The sequence below is a fragment of the Mesitornis unicolor genome, unplaced genomic scaffold, assembly GCF_000695765.1.
Source record: "Mesitornis unicolor isolate BGI_N332 unplaced genomic scaffold, ASM69576v1 scaffold2431, whole genome shotgun sequence".
Classification (NCBI taxonomy): domain Eukaryota; kingdom Metazoa; phylum Chordata; class Aves; order Mesitornithiformes; family Mesitornithidae; genus Mesitornis; species Mesitornis unicolor.
In genome coordinates, this window is record NW_010164250.1 from 7,526 (window position 1) to 34,263 (window position 26,738).

Below are 26,738 nucleotides of genomic sequence, written 5' to 3' on the forward strand. Positions count from 1 at the left end.
TCAGCAAAACCGAAGCTACGAGGACAGTCTCTGTGCTGTTACTTCCTATTTGCAGTCAGCTTGCCTTTCTGCAGTAATAGTCTTGTACAATGGCTGGAGCACTGCAAATACAAGTAAGTGTTACGTGTAAAAGATAGCGTGTAGATTCTACCCTTGAATTTGTGGCATTGTTCATACTGGCAATCAGTAGTTTGTGTTAATTTCTCTTCTTTTCCCTTCATATATAATCTCTTGGATTTTACATTAAAAAGTTACCCCTCAAATTTGCTTCTTTTTTCTGATATTCTGGTAAAAGATGCAGGCTACCTCATTTTTCTGTCCCTAAAGAATTCCAGTTGTAGCTTATCCTGAGGTACTCCTAATAGAACTTGGTGACTTAATAGAAAAGGTAAACTCTTGAACAGTGTAGTATTTAAGAAGTCACTCTCTTAATAACCCCAGAATAAGAATATTCTCGTGATAGAAGGCAGGTACCTGAACTTGCTATGAAATCTGTGATTGTCAGGTTAATTGAGACCAGATTTAGGCTGAACCTCTGAGCGGAAGCTGACAGAAGGAATTGTACATTCACAGCAGGGCAGGACTCCCCAGGGAGCCCTGGGATAACTCCTTTTCCTCAGAACAAGCTGAGAAAAGATAAATTTATTATGATGATATGAAGGGGGCAAATACTAAAGGCACCTCAGGCCAAGATGCTTTCCTTAGTGTTATTGCACTGTAAACACTGAGCTGTTAAAGGTGTGTGAGGACAGAGGAAGGAAAGGCACTTTGGCCAACTTTGTTTATTGGAAGTGCCATGGGAAAATACCAGTGACACAAGGGAAGGAGTTTTTATTACCTGGCTTCACTGTGTGCAAGCAATCTGGCATGGAAACTCTGGGTAAGTGAAGATGGACGAAATGCAGCTAAATAGAGTTTATTTTGCCTGCCACCACACACACACAGTTACATGACAAAAGCTGATTTATCAAATCAGCTGGTCTTGTAACCAGTCATTTAATGTTAAGTCAAAATCCTTCTAACAGGAAACAGGCAAATGATCTTTCTACAAAAGCAGTTTTAGATGCGATGAGAAAGGTGAACCTCACTTAATGGCTGGAGCAAAGCTTGGACAGCATTTCATACCAAGGAGGGTTGTAGATCATGTCAGTTCTTAGACAGATGAAGAGCAATTTAGAAAAATGATGTTCCTGGTCTGTTACACAAATAATCCAATCCAGGAGCAAATACAGACCTGTTGTATGCTCTGTGTAATATTGTTTGCAGTGGGCAGCTCTACAGGGGGTGCTGCACCCGCTGCTCCCAGCCTTTTGGAGAGGTTAAATGAAAGAACTTGCACCTCAACCCTGTTACTCCTTGTTCTCCCTCTGCACCTCACTCGGGCTTTGAAGGGTACAGAGGAGTGGGTAATCCCTGAGGTAGCACTGATTCTGTGAGAAAGTTCTCTTCCAAGATTGCTTTGAAGATGGAAATAAAATGTCATTGAACCACGTATTCTCATACAGAAAAAGTGGCAATTTATCTGTAGACTGACCTCAAAAGTCAGGAGGGTTTGGTTCAGTGATTTAGCCAGCTCTTATGTCAAATGGCCACAATAATTCCACGGGTCATCTCTTATGGCAAAGCCGCTTCTGTGAAGTGATTTTCATTTCCTTCCCTGGGGTTTAACCAAACCTTTGCTAACCGGGGTGCGCTAACGAAGTCTGTGAAGCACATGAACAGCGGGATCTGGCACTTGGTAAGGTAAGCACTGGTCCTTACTACCTTGCTTTCCAGTGATTTCTGTGCTAGAAAGAAAAACATTTGCTGGAAGAGTATTTCAATTTACTATTAAGTGCTGGAAGTTCAAAATATTATCATTGTATTAGGATGCTTACTGAGGAAAGCCACCCAAAACTCTGTAGTGAAATGCTTGCTGTATTGGCTACCGTGATTTTTTTTTTAAATTTTTTATTAAAAATTAATACTTGTTACATTTTCAAGTGTAAATACTGAAAAATAGCCTATGGCAAAATGAAAAGGCACAGGATTAAAAACAGCTTCATTGTTTCCATGGATACATGTTCGCTATTTGGCAAAAAGTATTTTATACACTTTCTACAAGAATAAGTATCGTTTTAAATATATCTCTGAAGGGAGGGACCCTGTAATTTTAACCATGACACCAGAATTTGTACTCCTAAAGATGGGATTTTTCTATGTACTAATACCTCACTTCAGGGGCACGTTACAGTTCTTTGGAGCAGAGGAAGTCGAGCGCAGCGGGGGAGCGCGGCTTCGCATGAAGCAGCAGCCAACGGGCATCTAAACATCCACTCACTTTGTAACACAGCAAGACAAAGAGCAATCTTTTACAGCAAAGCAGAAACCGAGGTGCGAGCGCACAGGCAGCGGGAGGGTTTACACTAGCTCTAACCTGGATTTGGGAGGAGTGCACCAGAAACTGAATCAGAGCACTGGAAACACCTCGTACAGGTTTGCTGAGTCTCAAGGCGTGGCTGTAACGCATATGAAAATTATTGTTCCTTTCTGAAAAATAGAGATATAGGTGTTTGTTGGTTTTGTTTTCTATGTAAGAAGGAGTCTTTGTAACCCTGATGTGGTATCTTCGTAACAGTCGGGATGTCACTGGAAACAGTCGCTGCTGGGCTGGAGCATCCTGCGGCGTTGGGCGCAGTCTCCGCCACCCCGGGTGCTGCAGGGCCACGGCAGGAGCCGATGCTGCGGTTTGATGCTGCGGTTTCCTGCGTTCTCACTGCAGCAGCTGCCCCGCGACAACAGCAGGCAGGTCAGTGGCAGGAGCTGGCTGCTGCGTGACCGGAGCACGTCCCCTTCTCGCCTGTGCTCTCTTTGGTTACCACACTCGGCATTTCTCCGCGGGATGCATGGCTGTGCCTTTTTTACAGTGGAACACCTCGGAGAACGCCTCGAAGTTCTGCAGAGATCCCATCACCCTGAACAAAGAGAAGGAATTTATTCACATGGATACAGGATGGAAACTGTTCCTCTGGAAATCAGAAAGCCGAGTCCATAAGGTGATTTAGAGTCTCATAACTCAACCACAGTCCCAGAACATGGGATATTTTGTGCGACAAAAATACAGCTGATATGACTCATGAAACGCCAGAGCACATAGAAAGTGGGTTCTGGTCCATTCTTTATAAACTGGCACATTTACCAGTTTACATAGGCCGAGGAAAGGAATGTGCTCCTGAGCAGGAGAGCTATGGGGAAATTCTGAGAGTTAGTCTAGATTTATCTCGGTTTTTAGAATATAAGTGCTAGCAATGAGCCACTCTCTCCTTTTGCGCTGCGTTGGTGCAATGGGTTGAACCAAGTCAGTTATCAGTTAGTAAATCAGTTTGTAATACCCACCTGTATTTCAGAGGGCTGTGAACATCTGTCTTTATCGACTGGCTGGCGTATTCTGGTCTGTAGGAACCACACCAAACCTAAACAGGGAGGATCAATCGGGACAGATGGGAAAAACAGGGTTTAGTGGTACAGAGAAATGACAGGGAGGATCAATTGGGACAGATGGGGAAAAACAGGGTTTAGTGGTACAGAGAAATGGCATCGGCAACAAAAGGTGTCAGACAATAACATGGGGGACAACGGCTTTCAAGAGCTTGCCATTTCATGTAAATATTGCTTCCACTTGCAGTTATGAGAAAACTCCTTTTGCTTTCAATACAAACAGTGTTCTTACCTGGGCAAAGTTGAGGAAGAAAAGCTGTTTGTGGGACAGATTCAGTCCAGGCAGCGTTGGCTCCTTCCCTTCCCGCTCCAGCCATTTTAAATAGGCCTAGAAATGATCAGAGGTTCAATCCAGAGCAGCAGTGGGATGCCCTATTCAGGCATGATGGGTGTTTTGATGGTATTCTGGGGTGAGAGACTGTAGTCGCAATGTATGTGAACCCAACATGTCTTGTCTTCTGTGGTTTTTGCAGGTTTTAGCTACAACTTGCTATGGAGACTGACTGCCCATGACTGCAGTTTGAAGGAAAATCATCAGCTTTCACTGCCTTTTCTAAAGGAATTTATATCTGGAAATAAAGTGTTAAGTCTTCTCCAGTTCTGTGGTGATGATTTTTATCCCTTCAGGTAACTGTTCATAAAATAGCAGATAATAACCTTGCTGAATGTTAAATCCATTACCCATTATTGTTATACATTAATTGGCCAATTTTCTTTTTTTTTTTTTTGGAGTATATTGACATAATGGAGACAAGTTAATGTGTCCTCACGCTGGTAAACTTCAAACGTTCCATTACCTGATCCTCTTAGTTGCTGAGATGGTCCCAAAGCACACAGAACATAAGCGGTAGAGCTGAGGGTAAAAATACATCCCATGCAGAACGGGAGAGGATTGTGTGTGCAGGCGGTTTGTGTCGCACCACACTGCTCTTCCCCACTGGTAACAGCTTTTAGAACCAAGCACAATATTCACGTTAACAAAGTAATCAATTGTAATGGCACCCCTCAGAGTCAGAACCGTCAGGTTACATTTCGGAAAATTCAGGATGTTCTTCCAGAAACACCCTTCACTGTTTCTGTGTTCAAAACACCAGAGAGAAAACGTTTTACCATGAAACTGTGAGGATTATTTGTGGAAAAGATCTTTCCATGCTCACACCTGAGCTCCATGTGCAAAGAGCCTTTGTGCTGGTAACTACGGTGTTCCTATTCCTAACGAGAGGTGGTAAACCTGGAGTAGACCTGAGCCTGCAAGCTGCCTTCCCCTGGTGCGGCAGGAGAATGAAGGTGCAATGCAGTGGTGTCTGTAACGGGGAAAACCACGCTCAACACCGGTTTGCAACCACAGCACGAGGTTGTGCTCTGAAGCATGGGTTGCATTTACTCTTGGTTTGCAAAGAACTGACTGCCTGCAGCAGCCTTGTCCCTCGGAAAGAGGCAGCCAGCTCTGAGATTATCAGTCCTTGCATTTTTAGTCTGCTTGCTAGCTGCGTGCAAAATAAATCGAAGGGACTTCTTTGTGTTATTTTCCTGAGGCTTGTAAAACGCAGAGAGAAAGCAACAAAAGGAGCCGGGCTTTCAGAGATGGGTATTTTGGGAGATATGATCTGGATCCCTCTTGGGAAAGAGATGCTATTTCCATCTATTCTTTCCATGTCGTACCCGACGTGTCGCTTTGAGATCAAAGATGAAAAGCGTGAGAGAAACAAACTTGGAAAAAAGCAGTTGCTCTCCTTCATAATGTCACCAGATTGTGTTGCCAAGAAATCAGTGCTGCTGCCACGTGACAAGTGGTTGAAGTCGTAGCTGCCACTGTCAGAATTCAGGGCTTTAGGAAATGGAGGGGGTTTTACCTTCGTCCTGGCTAACACCGTGCCTGTTTATGAACACCGATTACCTGAGACAGGAGATTGCAGCATCAAGCACTGCAGGACATCGCAGTGCAGCAGAACTGGGTGGTTTTCTCCTGGGTGCAAGAATGGCAGCAATCCTGCTCTGTGATTTGATCTATGGGGGTGTAAGCTTCTAGATACATCACTGAGGCTTTACGGTTTTGAATATGGTAATAACGTGTCAAATTCTTCATGACAGAATGGGTAACCCCAGTGCTGAATCCCAGGGGTAAAGTTAACTCACAGCATCTTTGGAAGTTACCTTATAAGCCTGTCGGACTCCTCCGTTATCTGCAATGTTTTCTCCTAATGTGCTTATCCCACTGACCTGTAAAAGAAGAATGCTTCATTTGCTCTGTAGGCAGTACCATCAGCAACCCTAAGAACCACAACCTGAAGCACAGTCACACATCCCAGACAGACGGACACGTCTGGAACAGAAGGAAACCCTGACTTGGTGCTAGGGCAAAGAGAGAAAGAAAGTAAAATATTAACAGGGTAAAAGCTGTAGGTTAGAATAGAGAGAATATACACAAATATAACTGAGCAGAATATGGGCTGAGCTTACGCTAGCAGCACTGGCAAAGTGCAGCAGCAAACACCAGATTTCCCCCCGTGCAAAAACCACCTCTAGGGTCTGGCAGCAAAAGCACCCCCGGGCCCAGTTCAGCATTAACCCCACTGCACAGATAGTGCTGGTTTTCTAGGCTACACCAGTATCCCCAGTTTACAAGAAACCCTTGTATCTTATTTCCAGAACAACTGGCCTGTAGTATGTGGGGTTTTATGCTTCTCATCTGTAGAGATCCCCCATTTGCATTCACTCTTTCTCTGTATAAAACCAGTGGTGTGGAAATGGTTGTCTTTGCTCACGTTTTGTCCTCCAGCGAGCTCCCACGTGTAGTTCCCGTACTGATAAACCATGCAACGAGACTGCTCCTTGAAATGCATCGCTGAGAAATTGCTCCACCAGTCGAACATATTCCCATCTTTATCGAAATTCCTACCTGTGTGAAAAGCCACAAAGAAAGGGAAGGTTTCAGTGAGGTACGTTGAGCAACCGTTCCTGCAGTGCTGCACTTGTTTCTGTGTTTTTTTAATGCTACAGCTGCGCTTCCTCCTCTCTTTCCCCCTTTGATTTGGATGGTCCGTGCTACACAGATTTATCAGAAATGTTTTTGGCAGCTGATTCTGCTTTGGCACAAGGGACCGCACAGGATCAGTTGTGATCTTTCATCTCTGTTCTCTGTTACTCTGTGATTTCCTGTGCAGTCAGCAGCCCTGATTTTAGTTCTAGCACTAAGGCCTTGTTTTCTTTCAAACTGGATTATGCAGACGTCGTGTAACAAAACTCCCCAGCACTTTTGAGGTGTCTGATTCTGTGTGTCCACGTGACAGGACTGACATTAATTAGTTAATGAACAGAACTAATTACTTTGCCCCAGCAGGGGAAAGCTGGGATTGCAGTTCTGCTGTTTGTGTTCTCAGCTCTCTGCCTAAAGCACGCTTTTTATTCGCTACAGATCGAGATTTCTGAGGCTGTAGTGTGTGCTTACGTGCAATCTGTGCTAACTTAATTAACATTAAAAGAACACACTGAAGAAAATGCATGTATAAGAAATTAGTGGCTTATGCTATCAGAAGTGAGGTTTTCGGTATGTGATGTGTGTGCATGGACAGCTCAGTCACAGGGGTGTGCAACTTTAATTCCTTACAGTGCAGTGAGTGCAACTGAAAGACGAGTATTTCCCGTGATCTCCTCACCATTGTCATCAAACCCATGCGTAATCTCATGCCCAATGACCATCCCGATGCCTCCAAAGTTCAGAGCTTGTGGTTGGTGTTTGCTGAAGAACGGGGGCTGCAGAATCCCAGCAGGAAACACTGCAGAGAGGGGAAGAGAGAGGGCGACGCTGTGAGGCAGCTTCATTTCTGGATACTTTGCTTGGCTTAAGGATCAGGAAGGAACATCAAATATAAAATGATTAGAAACAGCATCATGCCTCCTCAGGAGAAACTGTTTCTCTCCCGATACATGGAAAATGACAAGTTAATTAAGGTTTCATTTAGCACATCTGCAGCTACAGTATCTCCCCGTCAGAGCCCCAAGCATCATTTGCATTTCAGCTTCAGCCTAATTTGGTCTATAATGCACGCTGCCATAAGTCAAGAACAAAGCGTTTAGTCACTGTCTTCTGGAGAGAGGCAGTTTGTGTTTTAGAGCCATTTTATAGGGGAACTAATGGATATTTTATTGCTTTATTTTTGTTGAAGGAAGGTGCGTGAACACACAGCAGTAATTCCTACAGCCCACCAAGTGCTCCTGGATGCCAGGCTGGGCCGGGGGGGCAGCAGCAGGTCTGGCCTTCTTCAGGCTGCTGGCAAAAGCGTTACCCAGAGTCCATGGCCTTTAGTCTGCATCCCACGTACGTCAGATGAAAACCAAATACGCTCCTAAAGGAATTAAGACAGCAAGCAACTCATTCTAATAAGATGCTTTCTAAGAAGTGAGATACTGAAACAGGATTTAACTGACATCCACCCTAACGTGGGGAGCTGTGCTTGGGTTTTTGGCTCACATGTTCATCTTCAAGTTACTTAAACCAGTTACTTCCACGTTACTCATAAGGGCAAAGTTACAAAGGACCCAGTCTTTAAGAGCAGAGTTCCCTGCCTGGAGAGCTGCTCACAGCTGATTGTGATCAGAATAAAACCCCTGTGGATAAATAGGGAGCCTGAGCTTGTCTCCAGGTGCAGCTCTGAGGTGAGGAGTGGTAGGGAGCTACAGGAGGCTCTGTTGTGGCTGCAGGGCTGGTCTCAGCTTCTACTGTACCCACAACACTCAGGTAAGTGGAGCTATACCCATGGAAAGCAGTCCTTTCTGAAAAGGCTCGATGGCTGAACTATGAGTGCTCCAGATGTTTCTGCTTTTAGCAATTATCTATGTTTTCCCTTGTGACTGTTGGTTGGGTTGTTTTCTATTTCTGGCCTTTGCCCTGTGAGCAGGGTACAGCTGCTGTCTGGTCTGCAAAAGCATGGATTTTTCCTTTTATGGTGTTTGGCAGTACTTGGGCAGCAGATCTTGGCGGTCTGGGACTTCTAGTAAGCATCACTTAGTGGAAATTATTTGGTTCCTCTCCTGTTTGGGGTGCTCAGAATTCAGCAAAGGCCCTGCAGCATCTGCAGGCTTAACCTGAACTTCTGAGCTCCTGCACCAGCACGGAGATTGGGGGCACGGGGAGCCAGATGGGTTCACTGGGTCTTAAGGCTGAACATCATCTTCTCTGCTGAGAACAAGAAAGGTCAGTCGAGCAGCTCTGCAAAACACAGATCTGATGTGCTGTAGGCAGAGGCAGGTTTCTTTAGTCTGGGAAGCCTCTAATCAATACAACTTCAGTACCATCTGTACCGGTCACAAACTGGAGAGGTGCCCGTGTGTTTAGCAGGAACGTGGAAACATGAGCACAACCAGCCCAGGGCGCGCTGTGAGCGTTCTCTGTCTCTGAAGCTGGCACTGGTGCAGCAGCAGTGACTGTCTCAGGCTCTCCCACACAAGGCTGTTCCAATTTTGGTATATAAACCACGTCTGCCAAGTGCGGGTGGGGAAGCTGAATATCCACCAACAAGGAGGCTGCTTGGAAAGAGCAGCCTGTCTGCCTCGCCCAGCATTTCCATAAGGGCACAGGCAGGTTTGCCTCTGCAGAGCAGACCTGCACCCTTGCAGGGCAACAGATGATTATTTCCATGCAGCTGATGAAAATTGTTGTAAACTTACCTATTTGGTTCCGATTGGGGGAGTAGAATGCATTGACCACTGCAGCTCCAATTATCCATCTGAAAAGAAACGTTGCAAAGTTAGTAATGGTTTTTTTTACGTAGTTTTGAGTTGTCATTGTTAAAAATGCAGGCTGCATGTAAGGAAAGGACTGAGACAGGGAAGAAAGGTGCCACTGAATACAGGGGTAAAGAAAAAATACCAGGAAATAACTGATGTCTCACTTATGGGCACCTTTCTTCCAAAACAATACTGAGTTAAAGTGAGAAATGCTGTGTTGTTTGAATGCTGAAGAGCTACATTGGGGTGCAGTGTGGTACCTGTTTACAGCTGGTCTCAGCACTGTCTGATCTTGAGAAGAAATGAATAGTTTACATTGAAAAGAAAATTGGTGTTTAGAGGATGTTTTGAGCAGCAGAAAGCAGTGATTGGTTCCTCAAGAAATGAAGCAGAAAAAAATGCTCTGTTGTTTAGCTGACTGATCAGAAAACTCCTCTGGTGAATTACTCTGTAGTAGTTCATTGGGGGTTTTTTGAGCGTCTGCATCGTGTGCTCCCATTTTGAATGAAAACCACTTCATAGGAAGAGGCATAGAAAAAATTAATAGGCTTTGCAATGATTAACTTGACTAATGCTTCCCTTTGGAGAGTGTTTGTTTGCTTGCTTATTAACAACTCTGTGCTGTTTTACAATTTGTGAGTAGGCGTTTGAAATCCCTACTGGAATTTACTTTCCTTTGTCTCAAGACACTCTCAGCACCACACAGGCTGCAAGCCTGCTGCTGACCACCACCAAGCTGGCATTGGCTTCCTTGCTTCTGCCTTCCTTTGCAGTGACTGTCACTAATGTATCAGCAGCAGCTCTGCCAGACAGCTGTGTTGGAGGGGTCTGTCTCAGGAAGCTACCAGGACTATTAAAAGCTCAGATTGGGTAGTCCTAGCTCTGGAAATTGGGTCGTCTTCCAAGGCATTTGAAGCTGAGCATGCAAAACAGGGCTGCTGGGATGTATCTGTGCCGTGGACTTGGCACGAACGCGATTGCAACTGCAGGGCTGGAGGGGTTGTCCTGGTGATGATGTGCAAGAATGCTCCTTGCTGGTTAGTGATGCCAACTGCTCACCTTGGAGCTGCTGCTAACGATTTATGGGCATGCTGCTCCTATTTGGTGGTTTTAAGACAGGCAAACCCTCTGCCTCTGCTAGAGTGGAGAACCGTGAGGTAACAGTTAGGGCAATCCAGGTGAAGATGAAGCACCCAAACCTGCACCTATGACAGACAGTTCCTAAAAATCCACTTTACTAGGAGCACTGTGAAGTAACTGGGGCTAGAAATGGGCACAAATTAGACCTGGTGCTTCACTCTCCCAAAACTGGGCACGTTCCCAACAGAACTCTGGCCAGAATATGATAAACTTTTTTCCCCTCAATGTAAATTTTCAGAAGTTCCATGATAAGTTTATCTCATCTCCTCCTTGCTGAGTTGTCACATCTGTCACTGCTTTTGTATTAAGTAGCTGCAGTGTAATACCTGAATGGGAAGCAGGCTTGAGGAAGGATCAGAGCTTCCAAGAGAATTGGATTAACTCCTACCACAGTGTTTAATTCCAGGCAATATAAGGTCTCAGGCATAAGTGTTCTCATGACTTAAACACGATAAGCAGTATTTCAGAATCGAGGTAGTCTGTAGCATGCACACTCACATATCTTGGTCAACTCTCTCCCGAAGCTTCTTCAAGCTCTTTTGGGCTCCAGCTCTTAGGTTTTCCAGAATGTTTTCAAAGTAGCTGTGTTCACTGAAGTTTAACTAAAGAAACAGAAACCCAAGTATATCAGTAAGCTGTGTGGAAGGAGGAAGACCTCATACCAATGACTGCATCTTTTAAAAAGTGTTATCACGTACTAGTTAGCTCTTTGCAGGCATTTATTTATTAGAACGTTCGACACAACCCATGGTGTGTGCTGTCTGGTCACTTGGGAGTGACAGTTGCAGAGGTGCATGTATTCCAAATGGCAAGAAAGTAAGTGTAGGCTTTTCTATTGAGGTACTTGCAGAGATACTCATATGCACAGCATACTCACATTGGCATATTCTTGATCTAGTTTTTCATTCTGGTCTTCCAAAATGTAATCAAGTAAGTGCAGGCTTTTCTATTGAGGTACTTGCAGAGATATGCACAGCATACTCACATTGGCATATTCTTGATCTAGTTTTTCATTCTGGTCTTCCAAAATGTAATCTGGATAGCCAATCTGTTCTTTAATTGCCATTGCCTAGAAGAAAAGAGTTTAATGTTTTCTCTTACTTGTGGGTTTTAGCTCAAATTCTCTATTGCTATTTTCCTTCTGCTTGTGAGAAACTGCATGCAAATATTTAATGAACTTGTTCAAATGCACCCTATGGCCTAGAGAGACTTCTTTAATACGAACACAGAGCCTTCCTCTCATCTCGTGGTGTCCAGCCACGATGGTGGACGTGCAGACCCTACAGCGTCCTGACAGGCCTTGGGCTTAGCCCTCATTTAGTGCCTTTATTTTTAGTTCCTATAGGAGTGGTGCTGATGGTCCTAAAGTCAAAGAGAAGTTTGGAAAGTTTTCTTTAGGGATTGCATTGTATTCAGTTGTTGTTCCAGAACGATGCATTTGGTGCCACCTTTTCTCCTTATTTTAAACATGGTTCACAAGACTCATTAAAGGAAATATCAAAGGATTAAAAAGATAAGGACAATGTAATAAGATAATGGATAACAGGATAGTGAACATCAAAGTTTTTCCCTCATTTGTAGAGGAGCTGGGAACAGCGATGCTACAGAATTCCCAAGACTTCATATTCATGACCAAATACTGAATTTCCTTGTTATTGCTGACCTTCTCACGAGCTTTCTCTTTGGATGCCTCATCCATCCACTGTAACTCATCCAAAGTCTCGACGAACACTTCGCGAATCTTATCTATTAAATCTCGGACCTAAAAGAGAGGCAGTAAGAAACTGATCATGTACATGCTGGTTTTCCCAGGCACAGCTAAGGAGGGGTGAAAAGTTTCCTACAGAAAGATCACGTCCCCATAGCCTATGCTCTAAAACATGGTACTCGGCATTTAAAAGAGCATCACAAACGAGTTCTTATGCCTTCTGACCTCCTGGCTCATCGCTATCTCTAACAAAGGAGGCCGGGAGATCGGATGGTGGGCAATGGGCACCGCAGACATTGGATGTACAGTAGTATGAAGGGTAAACTACATACCATCCTCTTGCTCTCACCAGCAAATGCCTCCCTGACGTACATTGCTCCCACTGCGTTCTCCATGTTGTTGTTGACGTAACTCACGCACTCCCTCCAGCGGGCTTCTTCCAGCGTCGTCCCATAGAGCGCCTGCAATGCAAGACACCTCAGGATTTGTTCTGCCTACGCATCTCTTCGCTAAGTCATCGCCTAGAGAGGAGGTGAACTTAAGACAAAGGTGTCCTTTGTTGGGACTGCTGTTCTTGGATTTGTCTGGGGATTACGTGACACAACAAGGTCATTGTATCGACGAGGACTTGGTCTGGTGACTGCGGGGCTCTGTCAGTACTACGCTCTATGGTCTCTTTAATACCTTCCTGTAGCTGGCCCGAGCATCCTTGAAACGCCGGCTTAAGCTGCTGACTCGATCTATTACCAGTCGCCAAATGAGGTAGTTCTGGATGGTGCTGCAGGGGAAAGCAAAGCTGAGTTTAATCCCCTGTAAATGCAACATGAATACACGCCAGTAATTTACATTTCCCCAGTGCTTCAGTGACTTTTGTCTTGGATGCTCTCCAGTTTCTTTACCTTGCTGAGTACTTGGAGATAATCGCCTTCAGCTCTTGCAGGTAGGGCACACCATATACAACAACTTCTTCTTCTGGGTCGACCTGAACACTCACTGAAGACATGACACCTTGGATGAAGAAGGTCCAGTTAAATTCCTAGGCAGACAAAGACATACACCAATGCCGGGTGTTTAAATGTCTTGGTAACTGGACTTTCTACTGTACATGGGATTGAATGTAGTTATAGTGTTATTCAGCAGAAAAATGCTTCTTAAGGGACTCTGAAGACAAGATTAAGAATGGGAACAATTTTATACCTCTCTTCGTATCACTGATAAATTCACAAAGCCATTTCCAATTGGCACGGTAATAAGAGAAGGCTGAAAGTATCAGACTGCTCATTAAACACTTACGTTCAATGCAAACTTCTCCTGTAGCTCTTTTAAGGTCATTTTGTTGTACAACAAGGTTACATCATGCCTTTCTTCTGCTGGGGTAGTTGCCTGAAGACATTCACAAGGTTATTACTGGAGTCGACTGACACAAGTGTCAACGGCTGAAATCGCATGCACGCATCTGCACATACACACACTCAAATAATATGTGAATAAAACGGTTCATTTTGAAAAAGCAAGCTCATCTGATGGTGTTCAGTGCTGCTTTCTGAATTTCAGTACAGGAACTCAAGCCCTGCTGATTGAATATTTCAGTAACATGTTGAGCCAAGCCACATGCTATTTCAGTAATATGTTGACCCTTTATCCTCTTTAGAACAACCAAGCCCTTAGAGATGTTTAGGGTGCTGCAGACTACTAAGGAAGCAAGGGAGCTAGCCCTGGTGTTTTCATAGTGTATGTTTAACAGAAGATAGATGATCCTGCTTGAGGAGATTCAAAAAATAAACATGGCTAGGACTAGAGTAGGCACAGTAGCAGTGTATATATGATTATATATGTAATTATACACACAGGGGCTCTGATTCCTGGGCAGCCCCCGGCACAAGAAGCCATAATCCCCCTGCTTACCTCTGGGCCACGAGTCTTCTGCTGCACGAAAGAGCAAGAGAGTCTCCCCCTGAGAAGTTCTTGATTTCAGTACTCACGTTTGCAATCTCTGTTTCAAGCTCCATAACCTTTGCCATTTCCTCTTGGACAAAGGAATCATCTTGAGACATGTTCTTGTCTTCCCGGATCATTTTGGCAATGGTGATCATGAACTGCAGGTAAGCCTCTCTCACCTGCACACAAGAAACACAACATGTGTGCAGCATTGCGAAGAAAAGGTGTGCTGTGGATCACTTCTCATTCAGTAAATAATCTTTGCTATTTTAGCTGTGGTTTTAGTTCTATTTGTGCTTTGAAAAAGTTTGTCCCAGGGGTCACAGCCTCTGACCTTGTCTCCAATGCAACCCTCCCCAGCCCACTTTTCTTGTCCTATTTTTTCTGCTATAACAGATCCTACTGCAATTCCTAGGACTTCAGTTCATCCTGAATACCTTGCAGTGCAGTTGCCAGTCCCAAAATACGGAGTGAAAGCAACATTTTCTGCTTCCCTGTGCAATCCAACTCTCTGGCATCCTGGGTTAGAATTACTACTTCAGGAAAGAGAGAGCTCTGCGCTTTGAGCTGCGCTACAGGAACAGTGCTCCCTATCAGCCAAAATAGCAGGGTAAACAGGGAAGGTTTCAGTTCTCTGAAAGTAATACCATAAATCTGCTGAATTCTCTGCTTCTGCTGTCTGAAAGAAAAGCTCTGTCTCGGGTTGTTCCCAGCGATACCTTTGCTTTGTTTCTAATGGGAGGGTACAGCTGTGATTTATGCCTCAGAATGGACCTTGGAGAGAGATTTGGCTGCTGAGGGAGTGCTGATCTCTGATACATGAAAGCTTAATACCACCTATTCTTCTTGCATATTTTTCTTCCTCCGCAGACCTTGGGAACCAGATAAATACAGCAACTGTTGTGAAATTGAGTCTGGGCACTTACATGATGATGATTTGTGTGTTTAGGCTGAATGCTGAGGCCTTAATCAGGCCAGACTCCCCCAGGCCTCAGTAGGAGTTTTGCCAAAAGATGCTGGACTAAGCACAGGGGGAGTTTGGGTCATCAGAGTTTGGTTCATTGTCTGTGGGAAGTGAGCTGTTAAACAGCAAACAAAAAGGGCTTGCGTCTCTTCCTTATTCATTAAGATTAAAAACACAGCCTTAGCCCTTCTTCTTCATAGCTTCAAATTAAAACTGTATTAAGCAGTACTGGTTTTCTTTTGCTAATTTAGGATTGTCTATGCGCTGTACCTGATTTTCTACCTCCTACAAGTCAGTCTAAGTCTGGCTTTCATGCAGTGATGCATAAATATCCCTCTCTTCTCCCTCTACAAAGGTGAAACTTGCAGAGCAGAATCCCCGTTCCAGCAGCGATTGCAGTTCCCAACACAACTCCGTGGAGCCTGCTTTGTATCACAACCCAGATTAAAACTTGGCAGTTTATAAAGGTGTCCAGAAGGTGTGAGAATATAATAAAGTACATGGAAGTAAGAAGAAAACTCATCCCACTGATGTTTCCATCTGCCTCTACAACCTCCAGACAAAAGAGTCTACGATGCTGATTGTGTCTCTGTATTCCCTTCCGTTCGTGTTAGGAAAATGAGTTTGATGTTAGGCTGCGAGTCGGCTTTGTTAGCCTGACATAATTGAGGGAAATAAAACGTGCTAAAGCAGTAGTTTCATCTCGGAAACTGATAAATTATCTGGCTGTGTTTTGCCACAGCTTTCTGTGTATTTACAGAAACCTTCCAATTTTTGCTCGGAGCACTGGCAGAGAAAAAGAGCTGGAAAATCATCTCTTCCAATTGTAATGTAACGTGGGGGAAAGTGGCAGCAATTCTTACCAGCTGAGTACCTGTTCCACTAATGCAGCTTTAGCTGCTCCATGTAAAACACTTTTTTACAATTATTTGTGAACTTTTTTCCCCGGAATGAACACGTGAAAAATTCTGAATACTTTGGTGTTCAGCAAAAGGCATTTTAGGGTTCAAATATGATCCAGTATTGCAATTCTTCTCTATAATCCATCTTTCCAGTACAGAGAAGCTATAAGGAAATCCTGCACTGAAAATGTGAACCCGGCCTTCAAAATTAGAAACTGTTTTAAGCTGTAAAACCTGATGATTTTATTTTCCCCACAACTTTCTCATCTGTATGAATTGGCCAGTCTGGGGGAGGTTTGATGTGTGTACAGTTGTTCAGTCCTTTTGTAGACTTCACAAAACTCTGGCATAATTAGGGGAAAAAAATGCAGCAATGAATGTCACTGTCTAACTCTGATTGTTACAGAACATGAGGATTGATGTATTTGAGTTTTCCAAAACACAGGGATAAGTACTAAAGCTGTTACAGTAGCAGTCAGTAAATACACAGGGAATACTTACTCTCTGATAGTTGCCCCCATTAAAGTAGTAATCCCTGGATGGCATTCCTAAATTTGGCTGGTCAATCTGAAGGAAAGCACAGATATTTATTTGGTTAGCGATGAACAGGAACTGACGTTGTCCAAAGGTGCCCTTGGAAGGCAACACCAAGTGCTGCATCCTTCCAGTGCTGGCATGGCACACCTTTACCAACCAATCCAAGCAGCTGAGCTCTCTAGGAACTGGGGTGAGCTGGAAGGTGAGCATGCACGAGCAAACTCGGAAATATTACTTCTACGTTTTAAAAAACGTGGTTTCCTGGTGCGTATTAAACCTCCCCGTCATTTTGCAAGCCACAAGAATTTACAACCCTTAAAAGCTGCAAATCAGCCAAGGTCCATTGATTTTTATTTCTTTAACTGAAACAAAAATTACGCCACCATAAAATGTTTCCCCGTGTGACTCTGAGACACTCTGGTGCAGAACTGTTGCATGCGTTTTGCCAGTACTGTGCATACACACAGACTTCAGGAAAGCTAATCTGTATGCAATGTAAATAACTGTGCAGTATGTTTCTGGCACAGAAATAATTCCCTGCAATGTTTTTCTTACATAAATGATGTGTCTGCTGGAGTCCCGGTCATCGTTCCACACAAACATGTCGATGAGGACACGTTTGTTAAATCTGGAGTTCATTATGGAGAGCTTTTCTTCCATGCTCCAATGGGGCTCTGGGAGAGAAAAGGGAAAATATACGATATTTATCAAGACTAATTAAGTTGTATAGTTTGCAAGCCTGTTGCTGAAATTGTTTAGAACGACTTCAAAAGTCCTTTAGGTTTCCTAACTGTCTTAAAAAGTACACTGCTCATGAATGACATCTCATAACATGGCTATTACATTTATCTTACTTATACAGATCACTGCATGCTAAATATGCATGATACTCTGAAGTATGAGAAGTATGCCTTTATGAAGGCAAAGCTAAAAGGGAGGATCTAACACAATGACAGTATCCTTAGTGCTAGACATAATCCTGATTTAACACTACTGAACAGGCACAGCACTACCTTTGGTCTTATTCCAGTCTGCAGAAGCCACTGGCCAGTCTCCAACCATCGTTAAGGCCTCTAGCAGAGGCAATGAATCTCGTTGCTCTATAAGACCTGAGAGGAAAAACAAATACTACATTGCTTTCACAGAAAAAAATGAAGAAAAATAGGTAATGGGCCTAAGAGTTTCTGGTCTTTTGCTTGAAAGTATATTGGTATTGTTGTACTTTTGGTATTGACCAAGAGAATCAATGGAGCAAGAAGAGACTCACTTTCATTCATGCACGACTTGTAAAGTATTTTAGCTTTCTGAAATGCTGCTCTGTCCCCTTGATCTGAAGTCTCCAGCACACCTGGGGAAGGAACCGATGCAGTGAGATTCTTGCCCTGGAAAGCTTTGATCTTTTCATAGAAATGGCTGAGAATTCAGGACTATGAGAGATACTTGTTACTGTGGGCTTCAATTACTGTGAAACCAGAGTGCTCTTTAAAGCAGCTATTAATGGCAGAAGTGTCAAGAAGGAGGACATGCACACAGCTTGTCCTGCTCCTTTTGAAGTTTGTACCAAATCACCTAGGACTAATTTTTGGTGAGAACAGGATGTTCCCGCACGCTGAACGTAGGATGAGATGTAGAGATTAAAGGACTACAGAAATAAAATGACAATCAGCTCTCTGTCTGATGTGCAGTAAATAATATCTGTAACTAAACACAGGTGTGTAGCCAAGGATAGGGTAGTTTGAGTCCTACCTTTGAGGATGATCTCCAGCTCGTCTCTCAGGATGTCAAAAATGCTGTATCTGGAGCTGGTTTCCGGGATAACGTGCCGGTTCAGCCACCCTCCACAGGCGTACTGGTAGAAATCCTTGCAAGGGTCAGCTGTTGGGTCCATGTTCTGAATTATTCTAGCAGCTAGGTATCAAAATCAGAAAACTGAATTCCAGACTGCCCAGTAATCTCTGGCACTACCAAAGACGGCACCGCGCTTATGCTACTTGGAGCGGACAAGGCTCATTCTCATGTATTATGACTCAAAGGATCCTATTTTCTGCTAATCAGAAATCTGAATTCCAGACTGCCCAGTAATCTCAGCACTACCAAAGATGGCACCTCGCTTATGCTACTTGGAGCGGACAAGGCTCATTCTCATGTATTATGACTCAAAGGATCCTATTTTCTGCTTAAGAACACAAGGAAACATCTGGCAGCAGACATCTGTACTGCAACTGCACTGTTTTACTCTGAATGGCAGAGTAATTCTCCCCCAGCACAGTGTCCTATGGGGGCAATTGCAAGTATCTGTGCTGGCCTCCTACCTCTCTTGATTGTATGTAATGGAAGTGTAGTGCAATTGTACTGTTTTCCTCTGAATGGCAGAGTAATTCACCCCAAGCACAGTGTCCTATGGGGGCAATTGCAAATATCTGTGCTGGCCTCTTACCTCTCTTGATTGTATGTAATGGAAGTGTACAAGTTGAAGCTAAAAATAAGAATATGACTTGTAAACTATTGTTTGTTCAGGTTCGGTAGAACTACCAACATGTAAAACATCACCTCTGCAATGATCATCCGCAGTAACGACCATTACCTGCTGTGACACATCCAGGTGTGGTACACACGTTGCCTGAATTGGTGCCATAGTAAGTGCCTGCGGGGAGAGGAGTGAGAAAGCAGACAGAATTAGTTGGTTCAGGAGCAGGTAACAGACCTGTGCTTGGTCAAAATTCCAGGTGTGTCCTTTAAGGTTACTCCTTAACAGGTTACTCCTGTTCAGTCTGAAAGCAACCAAACCTAGGGATTCTGGGGACCTTGCTGGTTTCAGCCTGCAGAGGAGTGTACAGCAACTGATGTTGCTGTTTGAATTCCTCATTTGTGAAACTGGACTATGTTAGTATCTGTTTGTGTTAAACAGACAACGGCTTGGTTCCGCAGTGGACAACAAAAACTTGAGACCCGTATTTTCCAACAGGATTAGACATGCTTTTAAACATGTTTTTTTGATCCTTACGCTAGGATGTTTGCAGCAAAGAGTTACTAAAAAAAATTCCTTCCAATGAAAACAAGCGTTTTTACATGACAGCAAACAAGATTACAGTAATTCAGATAGAAATAAAACAGTAGGGGAGAAAAGAGAGCTTTGAAGTTCATCAGTGGAAGCAACATAAAAAGCCCCCACTGTGATTGGGAATGGAACGTTCAGTCGTGCTGCGTGGGAGGAGATCTGCCTCAGAGTAACTGTGTGCCCTCGTGTAGTTTGGGTTCTAGCATCTGAACACGGGACGAGCAAAGTACGTGTAGCAACGTGAAGCTTCACACAGAGGGGTTTAGCGCTTTATTTCTTGTACTGGATGAAGCTCAACCTAATTTTCGGAGTTTTCTAAGCTCTGTAAAAAAAGCCTCCAACACCAAAAGCCAAGGGTATTTAGAAGAAAATCTGTTTTGGGGAAAGAAACTACTAGTAGTTCAAAGGCATATGGAAATTTTCCATAAAGGAGAAACAGCAATGGGCAAGGTCAGAAAGAGATGACTGTACTACAAGGACGCTGTCTTTCTCTCGCCGCTTCTCAGGGACCAGACAGGACTCACATGAAGCTGCTGCTATTATTATTATTATTATTGTTGTTGTTGTTGTTGTTATTATTACCACCACCACCATCATCATTATCATTACTACTACTACTACTACTAATAATCAAAGCTTCTCTCTTTAATCTAACCTGACAATGTCTGACTTCACTTTCCGGAAACCCACAGCTTTCTACAAGACTCTGACTCCCCACGTTCAAAAAGGCCCTGTGACTGTGAACATGTAACTGAGCTGTACAAGCAGGGAAGCCAAATCTGTTCTGAAGCCGTGGTTGCACGCTCAGGGCTCTGAAACTGCCCCCAAACCAGATGATGAGAAATGGCTGGTGAGGGGCTCTCAGGTTACCTCTACAAGTGGCTCCTTTGTTTTCCTCTGTTCCTGACAAGGACCCAAGGCAACCTGACTCTGTACGGGACACGGCCAACACTGCCCTGGTTTGCTTCATGGTGTGTCTGTTGAGTCTTTGCTCTCTCGACTGAGGCTCTGTCTGCTGCACCTCTTGATCCTCATGTAAACTGCACCTTCTGAAGTCTCCGCTAGACAACTCTGTGCTCTTCATTTTTCTCAACCAACTTTGCTAAAAGCAACTGCTCAAGTTTTTTCAGTAGAAATACGGGTATTTATCTCTATAGATTTCTGGTTAAACACTGCTGACAGATTTGCAGTCCCTCCTTGTGAATACCTTTTTAAAACTATCACAGAGGGATGTCAAAAGAACAGAAATGGGCCAGAAAGATTTCACCACTAGAAAAATTTTATGCGCTATGTTCCTTCATGGCTCTCAAAATTCAGGACCTCTTGCATTTACTTCATTAAGAAAGTCACACTCTTGCTCTGATAGTTTCTGAAGTAGAAAAGAACCATTGAACCCGGTGCAGCCTGCAGGCTTTCCTCACTCTCAGCCCGAGAGCACCATCAGAGGATGGATAAGGGGAGGTAAGCTTTAATGGAGCTAAATAAAATGACCTTAGCTAGGGGACTACTCCAGATGGAAGAAAATGAGGGCAAATAAGCACTCCAGACACTGCTTCAGAGGTCAGCTGGAGAGAATCCTACTGTCTTAATTTGGCTCTAGAAGGCGGCACTGAACAGTACTGCATTTACCGGGCAGCAGCGGGATATAATCTGAGATCTGCAGCGAACCGCAGTCCTCTTCAGCAGTTTTGAATGGCAATTTTTAAACTACAAGTTGCTTTTCACAGCCCTGTTGAAGTTCCATTTTAGACAACAAAAGCGAAGCAAGTAATTCCGTACGGTCTCTGAAGCGCAGTTGGTGTCCGGGGTCTTCCCGCTGCGCTGCGAGCACCGCAGATGGCTGGGGATGGCACTTGGAAACAACGAAATCCAGTTGTCAGCAGGCAGCCAAGGGTGAGCTGCACCTCGCAGCGCCGTATCCACTCTCGGTCTCCTCTGCAGAAGTGCTGTCAGCACTGCAGACTGCCTCTGTTGCTGTGATAACACTGAATTGTCTGCAACGAGCAATGTAATTGCCAAATTTAGCCGCTCTTGTTCTGAGAGGGCCGTCTGCGCCAGATGTCAGTGCCTTCAAATGGACGACTCTGTAACACGAGTGTCTGTTTTTATTCCACCTTTCTTCTGACTTCCTACCTACAGCCAATCTGTAAGCATGGCTGAGACACAGTTTTATGTGAGAATCAGTAAACTGGGTATTTGCCCACTTCTGCGGCCACAGTCACGCTTCACATCCCTGTAGCTCTGAGCACAATTGAGAAGAGTCTTGCCACCCAGATGTCATCTCATCGTGACTTCTGCTGGCTGCCACTTCTTTAAATCCTCCATCTCCTCTGAACGGATGCCTCAGTGATGAACATTACTGAAGTCCAGGAATGAGTAGGCATCAGCCCAGGGGACAAGCCCGGTCTCAGCCACAGCCTTTTCTTAGCGTGCCAGTTTAGGAACCGCCCCCGGTCAGCAGGTTCTTGCACATCTATTATTCAAGTGCCCATTGATTGCATGCACAGCAGAGGAAATGCAGGAGCATCGCACGGCTTTTTGAAATCCGTTCCAGGAACAGGGAGCTGCTTAGTCCAAGTGTTGTGTTTCCCTTTGATTATTTGTCTGTAACCTGCCTAACCAGATAGAGCAGAGGTGTGTAAGCGTGCCCTCTAGCTTTCTAACAGCCTGCATGATACCTGTGAATAGTGATAACCTTTGGGGATGCAGACACACACACAAAATAATACCCAAGAATCTTACTTGTAAGAAACCATACAAACTTGGAAACCAGAAAGTGAATAAAAGATGAATTAAAGTAATAGAGAAACTTCTGAGCAGTCAGGACCAGCAATTAGGTGAGAATGGAAGTTGTTCACAACTAAGTTGTCTGGGGAAGTCGCTGACTGTGACTTGATGTGTCAGATACAGTAAGTGTTGAAATGTTCTGCAGGCTGTAACCTTTCCAACAAGTGATGAAGTTTGGAGTTTAGTAAATGTTTGTAGAACATGGCTGAGAGAGAGCTGTGAAAAGGCTGTGAAGATGGATGTGTGGGTGTGATGGAAAGATTGAGAGCATGGTGTATTCAGATTGGAAATGACTTCAGTTCTGTCTGCTTACCTTTCTGTGATCACCCAAATAGTACTCTGCTATTCCTACTGCATTTTCTTTTAGCTTATCTAGATGAGGTTTTATGGGCATGAAAACTTCTCTGGATGTCAAAAATGCCCAGGCTGCTTGTAGAACTATAGAACTGCATCGCTGTGAGCTTCAGTGTTTTTGTTGTCTGGGTATACAGATAAAAATCCCAGTCAGGATTAACGTGCATTACAGGCACCATGGCTATAACCAGGGGCCTGTTTCATGCACCACAGTGCTCTTCTGTATACAAGCAGAGCAAAAATATACTCCCTGGACCACAGAGCCCATATACACCTCCGTATATAAAAGCAGAACATAAGGCAGGACAGACAAGTAATCCTTTTAACTTTCCATTAGCTCAAGAGAATTATTTTTGGGAGCCTGTCTGGGCAGCGTCATTCTGATAAAGGGCGTACGAAGATGAAGTGGCAAATGTGAATCTGCTCTCAGTAAACAATCCAGCATCCCATGTGCACTTCAAAATTAATGCTGGAGCGAAATTAGAAATAAACCAGAAACTCCTAGCCTAGGACCTAGCTCTAGGGATGGTTCTTCTGTCTTCCCATCTCCTGAGCTAACAGAATAAATACAAGCAACTTTCTGATGAGTGTTATGAATGCCAAATACTCAGAGATTTCATCTAATGCTGGAACAAATGCTGGTAACATTGAATTGCCGGTAGCAAAAGGAGTAAACAATCAAAAGGCTTTCTCATGAATTATTACTCAGAATTGTGCAGTGCTGTACTCACAAGTGCTGAAGAAAGCAGATCCCTGCAGGCAGGGGATGCAGAGACAGCGCAAGGAGAAAACAACGCCTTGCTTCACTTCTGCTGTTCGTACTCCTCAGCTTTGTTCTCTGGTGTTGCAGCAAAGCTCTGAGTCCAAGAGGGACTCACCGAAATGACAAACACGAGGCAGGTGCTGCTACAGTCGTGTGCATCGCTTCACAGAAATTTTAAACAGCACTTTGTGTTTGATGTGCTAGTGGAAAACTGAGAGGAAGCTCCTTTGTAGCTCACTTCTTTAGGCAAAGCACCTCCCAGTGATGTGCCTCATTGTCTGGGTCCTGGCAAGCATTTGCATAGAAGTCACTGAACCAAATCTCACCTAGAGATCAAACTGCCTGATGTAACATGAAAAAGGTCTCCCTTTCCTCAGCAGCATGCTGGTTTGGTTTGGTTTGTTTTTTAGAAGCTTTCACATTGCAATGAGTAATTTTCCCTTTATATTTGCTAAGCAGCTGTTGCTTTAGAACTCCTGGCAATAATGAATCTTAACTCAGACTTCTGTAAAGCAAGGCAATGTCAAGCCTTGCACAGATGCACACCTTCCCCTCTAAAATAGCGCAACATTTCTTTTCTACTTTCATCAAAACAACGCTGAATTCAATAAAAAGCATAGAATTAAAGACATGGAATATCACACAGTTTAAAAATCAAATGAAATCCAGCATCATGCTCTCTGGAGCAAGGCAGAGAGAGCCAAGTCCCTCGCAGAGGTGACCTCACCGTTTCCCTGCATTTTTGTTTTCATTTAGCTCTGCAAAAAAGACTTGCACGGTGTCTGCAGAGGGAAGAGAAGAATTAACGGCAGGTTCCTTACCTCTGCTGCTGGCGTACAGGATCACCAGGGCGACCACCGCACAGGTCATGAGGAGCAGCAGGACAGCCAGACCGACGGCCACAAAGCCCCAGGATTTCTTCCCAGATCTCGTTGATTTTTCCACAATATCCATCTGACTTTCTGATTTCCCCATTATTGTAACTCTAAATTGAGGAGGGGAGGGTAAGAAAGAATTAACAGCACAGCTAAATCAATATAGGGATAAACGTACGACAAATCGGGGAGAAAAAAGGAAGCAGAATAAAAGCAAAGATAGAGAAGAAAACTTCCAAATTATTACATGTATTTGTCCATTTGATTGTCCACAGATTTGCCAACCTCATTCTCCATCTCCTGTGCCCACCGCTCGCTCGCGTTGCTGGGGGCTGCTCTGGACTCCTCTACCCCAGCTCTCAGTGGTGCAGTGTCACAACTTCAGGAGCCTGCTGGGGGGAAGCTTGGAAAAGTCTCATGACCAGGTTGGGCAACTCCTTTCTCCCAGACAGGGAAGGAGGGGGGGAAAAACTGCCTCCTTCTGCTCCCCACTTCAGAAGTGTCTCGCTGTTTCCAAGAATTTTCCTCTGTGGGTGCGATAGGTCTGCAGAGCTCTGTTAACAGCAGCAGAATCCAAACACAGATCCTTCCAGGTGCGAGCGCCTTGCAGCCGCCTCTGCTCCGTCCTCCGCAGAGATGAAGGGTTTGCAAAGCAGGAGTCTCCTAGGGCACGCAGCGGCTCCCAGGTCTGCAGGAGTTTGGGACCTCCAGCTCCTCGGTCTCCCCAGAGCCATGCTCCAAGTTCAGAGCTCAGCGAGCGCAGCTCCCAGCTCCAGGCAGACGCTCCTAAGCCGCAGGGGGAGGAGGGCTCGCATCCCCGCAGCGGGGCTGGGCACTCGGCGCCGCAGGCAGCACCGCCTGCGCTGCCGCAGCTTCGCACAAGTTTCCTCTGGCTTCCCCGAAATCCGCCGCCAGGTTCTCCGGCTGCTGAGCGCACAGGGGGAGTGCGAAATCAGAGGTGCAAAGCCACCGAAAGCCTCTGGCTCTGAGTGCCGGCAGCTTTTGGGTGCACTACAGGGGAACAGGTTCTTGTTTGAAAACACTGATTTATAGACTTGGCAGGCTCTGCTCTGAATTCTTTTATGCTGCTGCTTGGAAGTCTATCGGGTAACAACCAGGAAAGACAGTAAAAGCAAGGGCAGGAGAGGCATGTGATTTCCCTTGGTTTTTATTGTATTCTTTTAAAGAACTGACTTTGGAGTGAGGGAGAAGCAGGTTTTTGTTTCCTTCTCTTCTTTTCTTTCTCCTGCAGGCTGGTTTACTGAGCTGCTGTAACTCGCTGCCAAAGTTCACACTATATAAATTTTCAGGTTGGTGCTTCTCTCCACGTGAACGCTCCACCAGCACTCCAAGCTGTGTGTGCACTCAGGAAGTGCTGAGGGCAGAGCAGGGATTTCTTCAGGGCAGCCCTGTTTACTGGCAAGGGACACGCAGAGCGCTCCAGGAATGCGAACACAGACCTGTGTCCATGAATGGGGTGGGGACAGCGAATGCCAGCTCCTTCTGCCAGGACTCCAAGCCTCTCCTGGTCACTGCCCTGCCTCCAAACCTCTGATAACTTGCCTTTTTCCTTTATTTTCTTCTTTCAGTCGTGTTATCTTAGGCTCCTGTCAAGTGTGAAGGCAGCTATTCTCATCCCACCGTCTGAGGAGGAGTATAAGAACACAAAGATCTGAAACAAATGAATGCACTTGCAGTTCCTGGCTGTCCATATGTGAAAACTGGCTACAGAAGGGAAGGTTGCTTATAGGGGCAAAGCTATACGTTTAGTGATGAGTTAAGGGATCTCTTATTTCTGTTTGCAAGAAGTTCTACAGCTCACAAAAGATATTTCCTATGTAAGTGAATCTTCCTTATTGCTGAACAGTTTTATTGTTACCATACAACGTAGCTGGCTCTGAGGAAGGTCACTTAGTTTGTGCTGAAGTTTGAGGGGAGACATGAGCTATAAAATACACATTGATAGAAACAGAGGTAGCAATACTGGAGAGTACGGTTTTGATTTAAGAATGATGTACCTTAATTTTATTAGATGTTTCTCTTCATAATGGAAATCTGGTTAGGAAGTTTTCAAATCGCTGTGTTGGAGGAAAGCTTTAAAAAAGTGCTTCTCTCCTGTGCGTGGAGAAGCCCCAGCAACTCTAAAGGACGTATTTGCAGAACCATTAATTTTCATTGTCTTGTGTGGTCACTGAAATCGAGTAATGTGTCATTTTGACAGCTCTCCACTAGTGCAGTGAGGTCCCCGTTCTGCTCATTGCCCCTAAGAGGAAAGACCTGGTTTGGTTTCTGACAGTCTCAGTAGCGCCTCGTAGCCTTTATGGCAGAGGAGATCCAGTGATGCAAAGTAGAAGTGTTATTTATTTTTTGTTTTGTTATTTTTTCCCCTAAATCTCACACTTGAGTAAATGATGAATGTTTTTTTTCTTTCTGTAGTGCATTTCAACCAGAAATTGCTACAGGAAGTTCAGTTCTTTGATTCCTTGATGCAGGAACTGAGGCACAGGG

At 44.5% G+C, this 26,738-nt stretch overlaps 1 protein-coding gene across 2 annotated transcripts; it reads right to left on the reverse strand.

Annotated features, from left to right (window-relative positions):
- Window positions 1-2,854: 2,854 nt before the first annotated feature.
- Window positions 2,855-24,527, reverse strand: MMEL1 (membrane metallo-endopeptidase-like 1). 2 transcript variants are annotated; one of them, XM_010194229.1, is made up of 23 exons: window positions 24,478-24,527; window positions 24,177-24,340; window positions 18,978-19,037; window positions 18,140-18,301; window positions 17,661-17,741; window positions 17,407-17,502; window positions 16,949-17,067; window positions 16,358-16,423; window positions 14,035-14,169; window positions 13,346-13,435; window positions 12,952-13,088; window positions 12,737-12,830; window positions 12,385-12,513; window positions 12,008-12,106; window positions 11,330-11,413; window positions 10,843-10,946; window positions 9,145-9,203; window positions 7,134-7,253; window positions 6,243-6,376; window positions 5,632-5,697; window positions 3,710-3,805; window positions 3,376-3,452; window positions 2,855-2,954 (listed from the first exon to the last, which is right to left on the reverse strand). In XM_010194229.1, exons 1-23 carry the CDS (start codon window positions 24,525-24,527, stop codon window positions 2,855-2,857), a joined length of 2,322 nt encoding a protein of 773 aa, XP_010192531.1. The 2 variants fall into 2 exon arrangements, with proteins under 2 accessions (XP_010192531.1, XP_010192532.1); XM_010194230.1 differs by lacking the exon at window positions 24,478-24,527 and having other exon boundaries at window positions 18,978-19,013; window positions 24,177-24,330.
- Window positions 24,528-26,738: the final 2,211 nt, after the last annotated feature.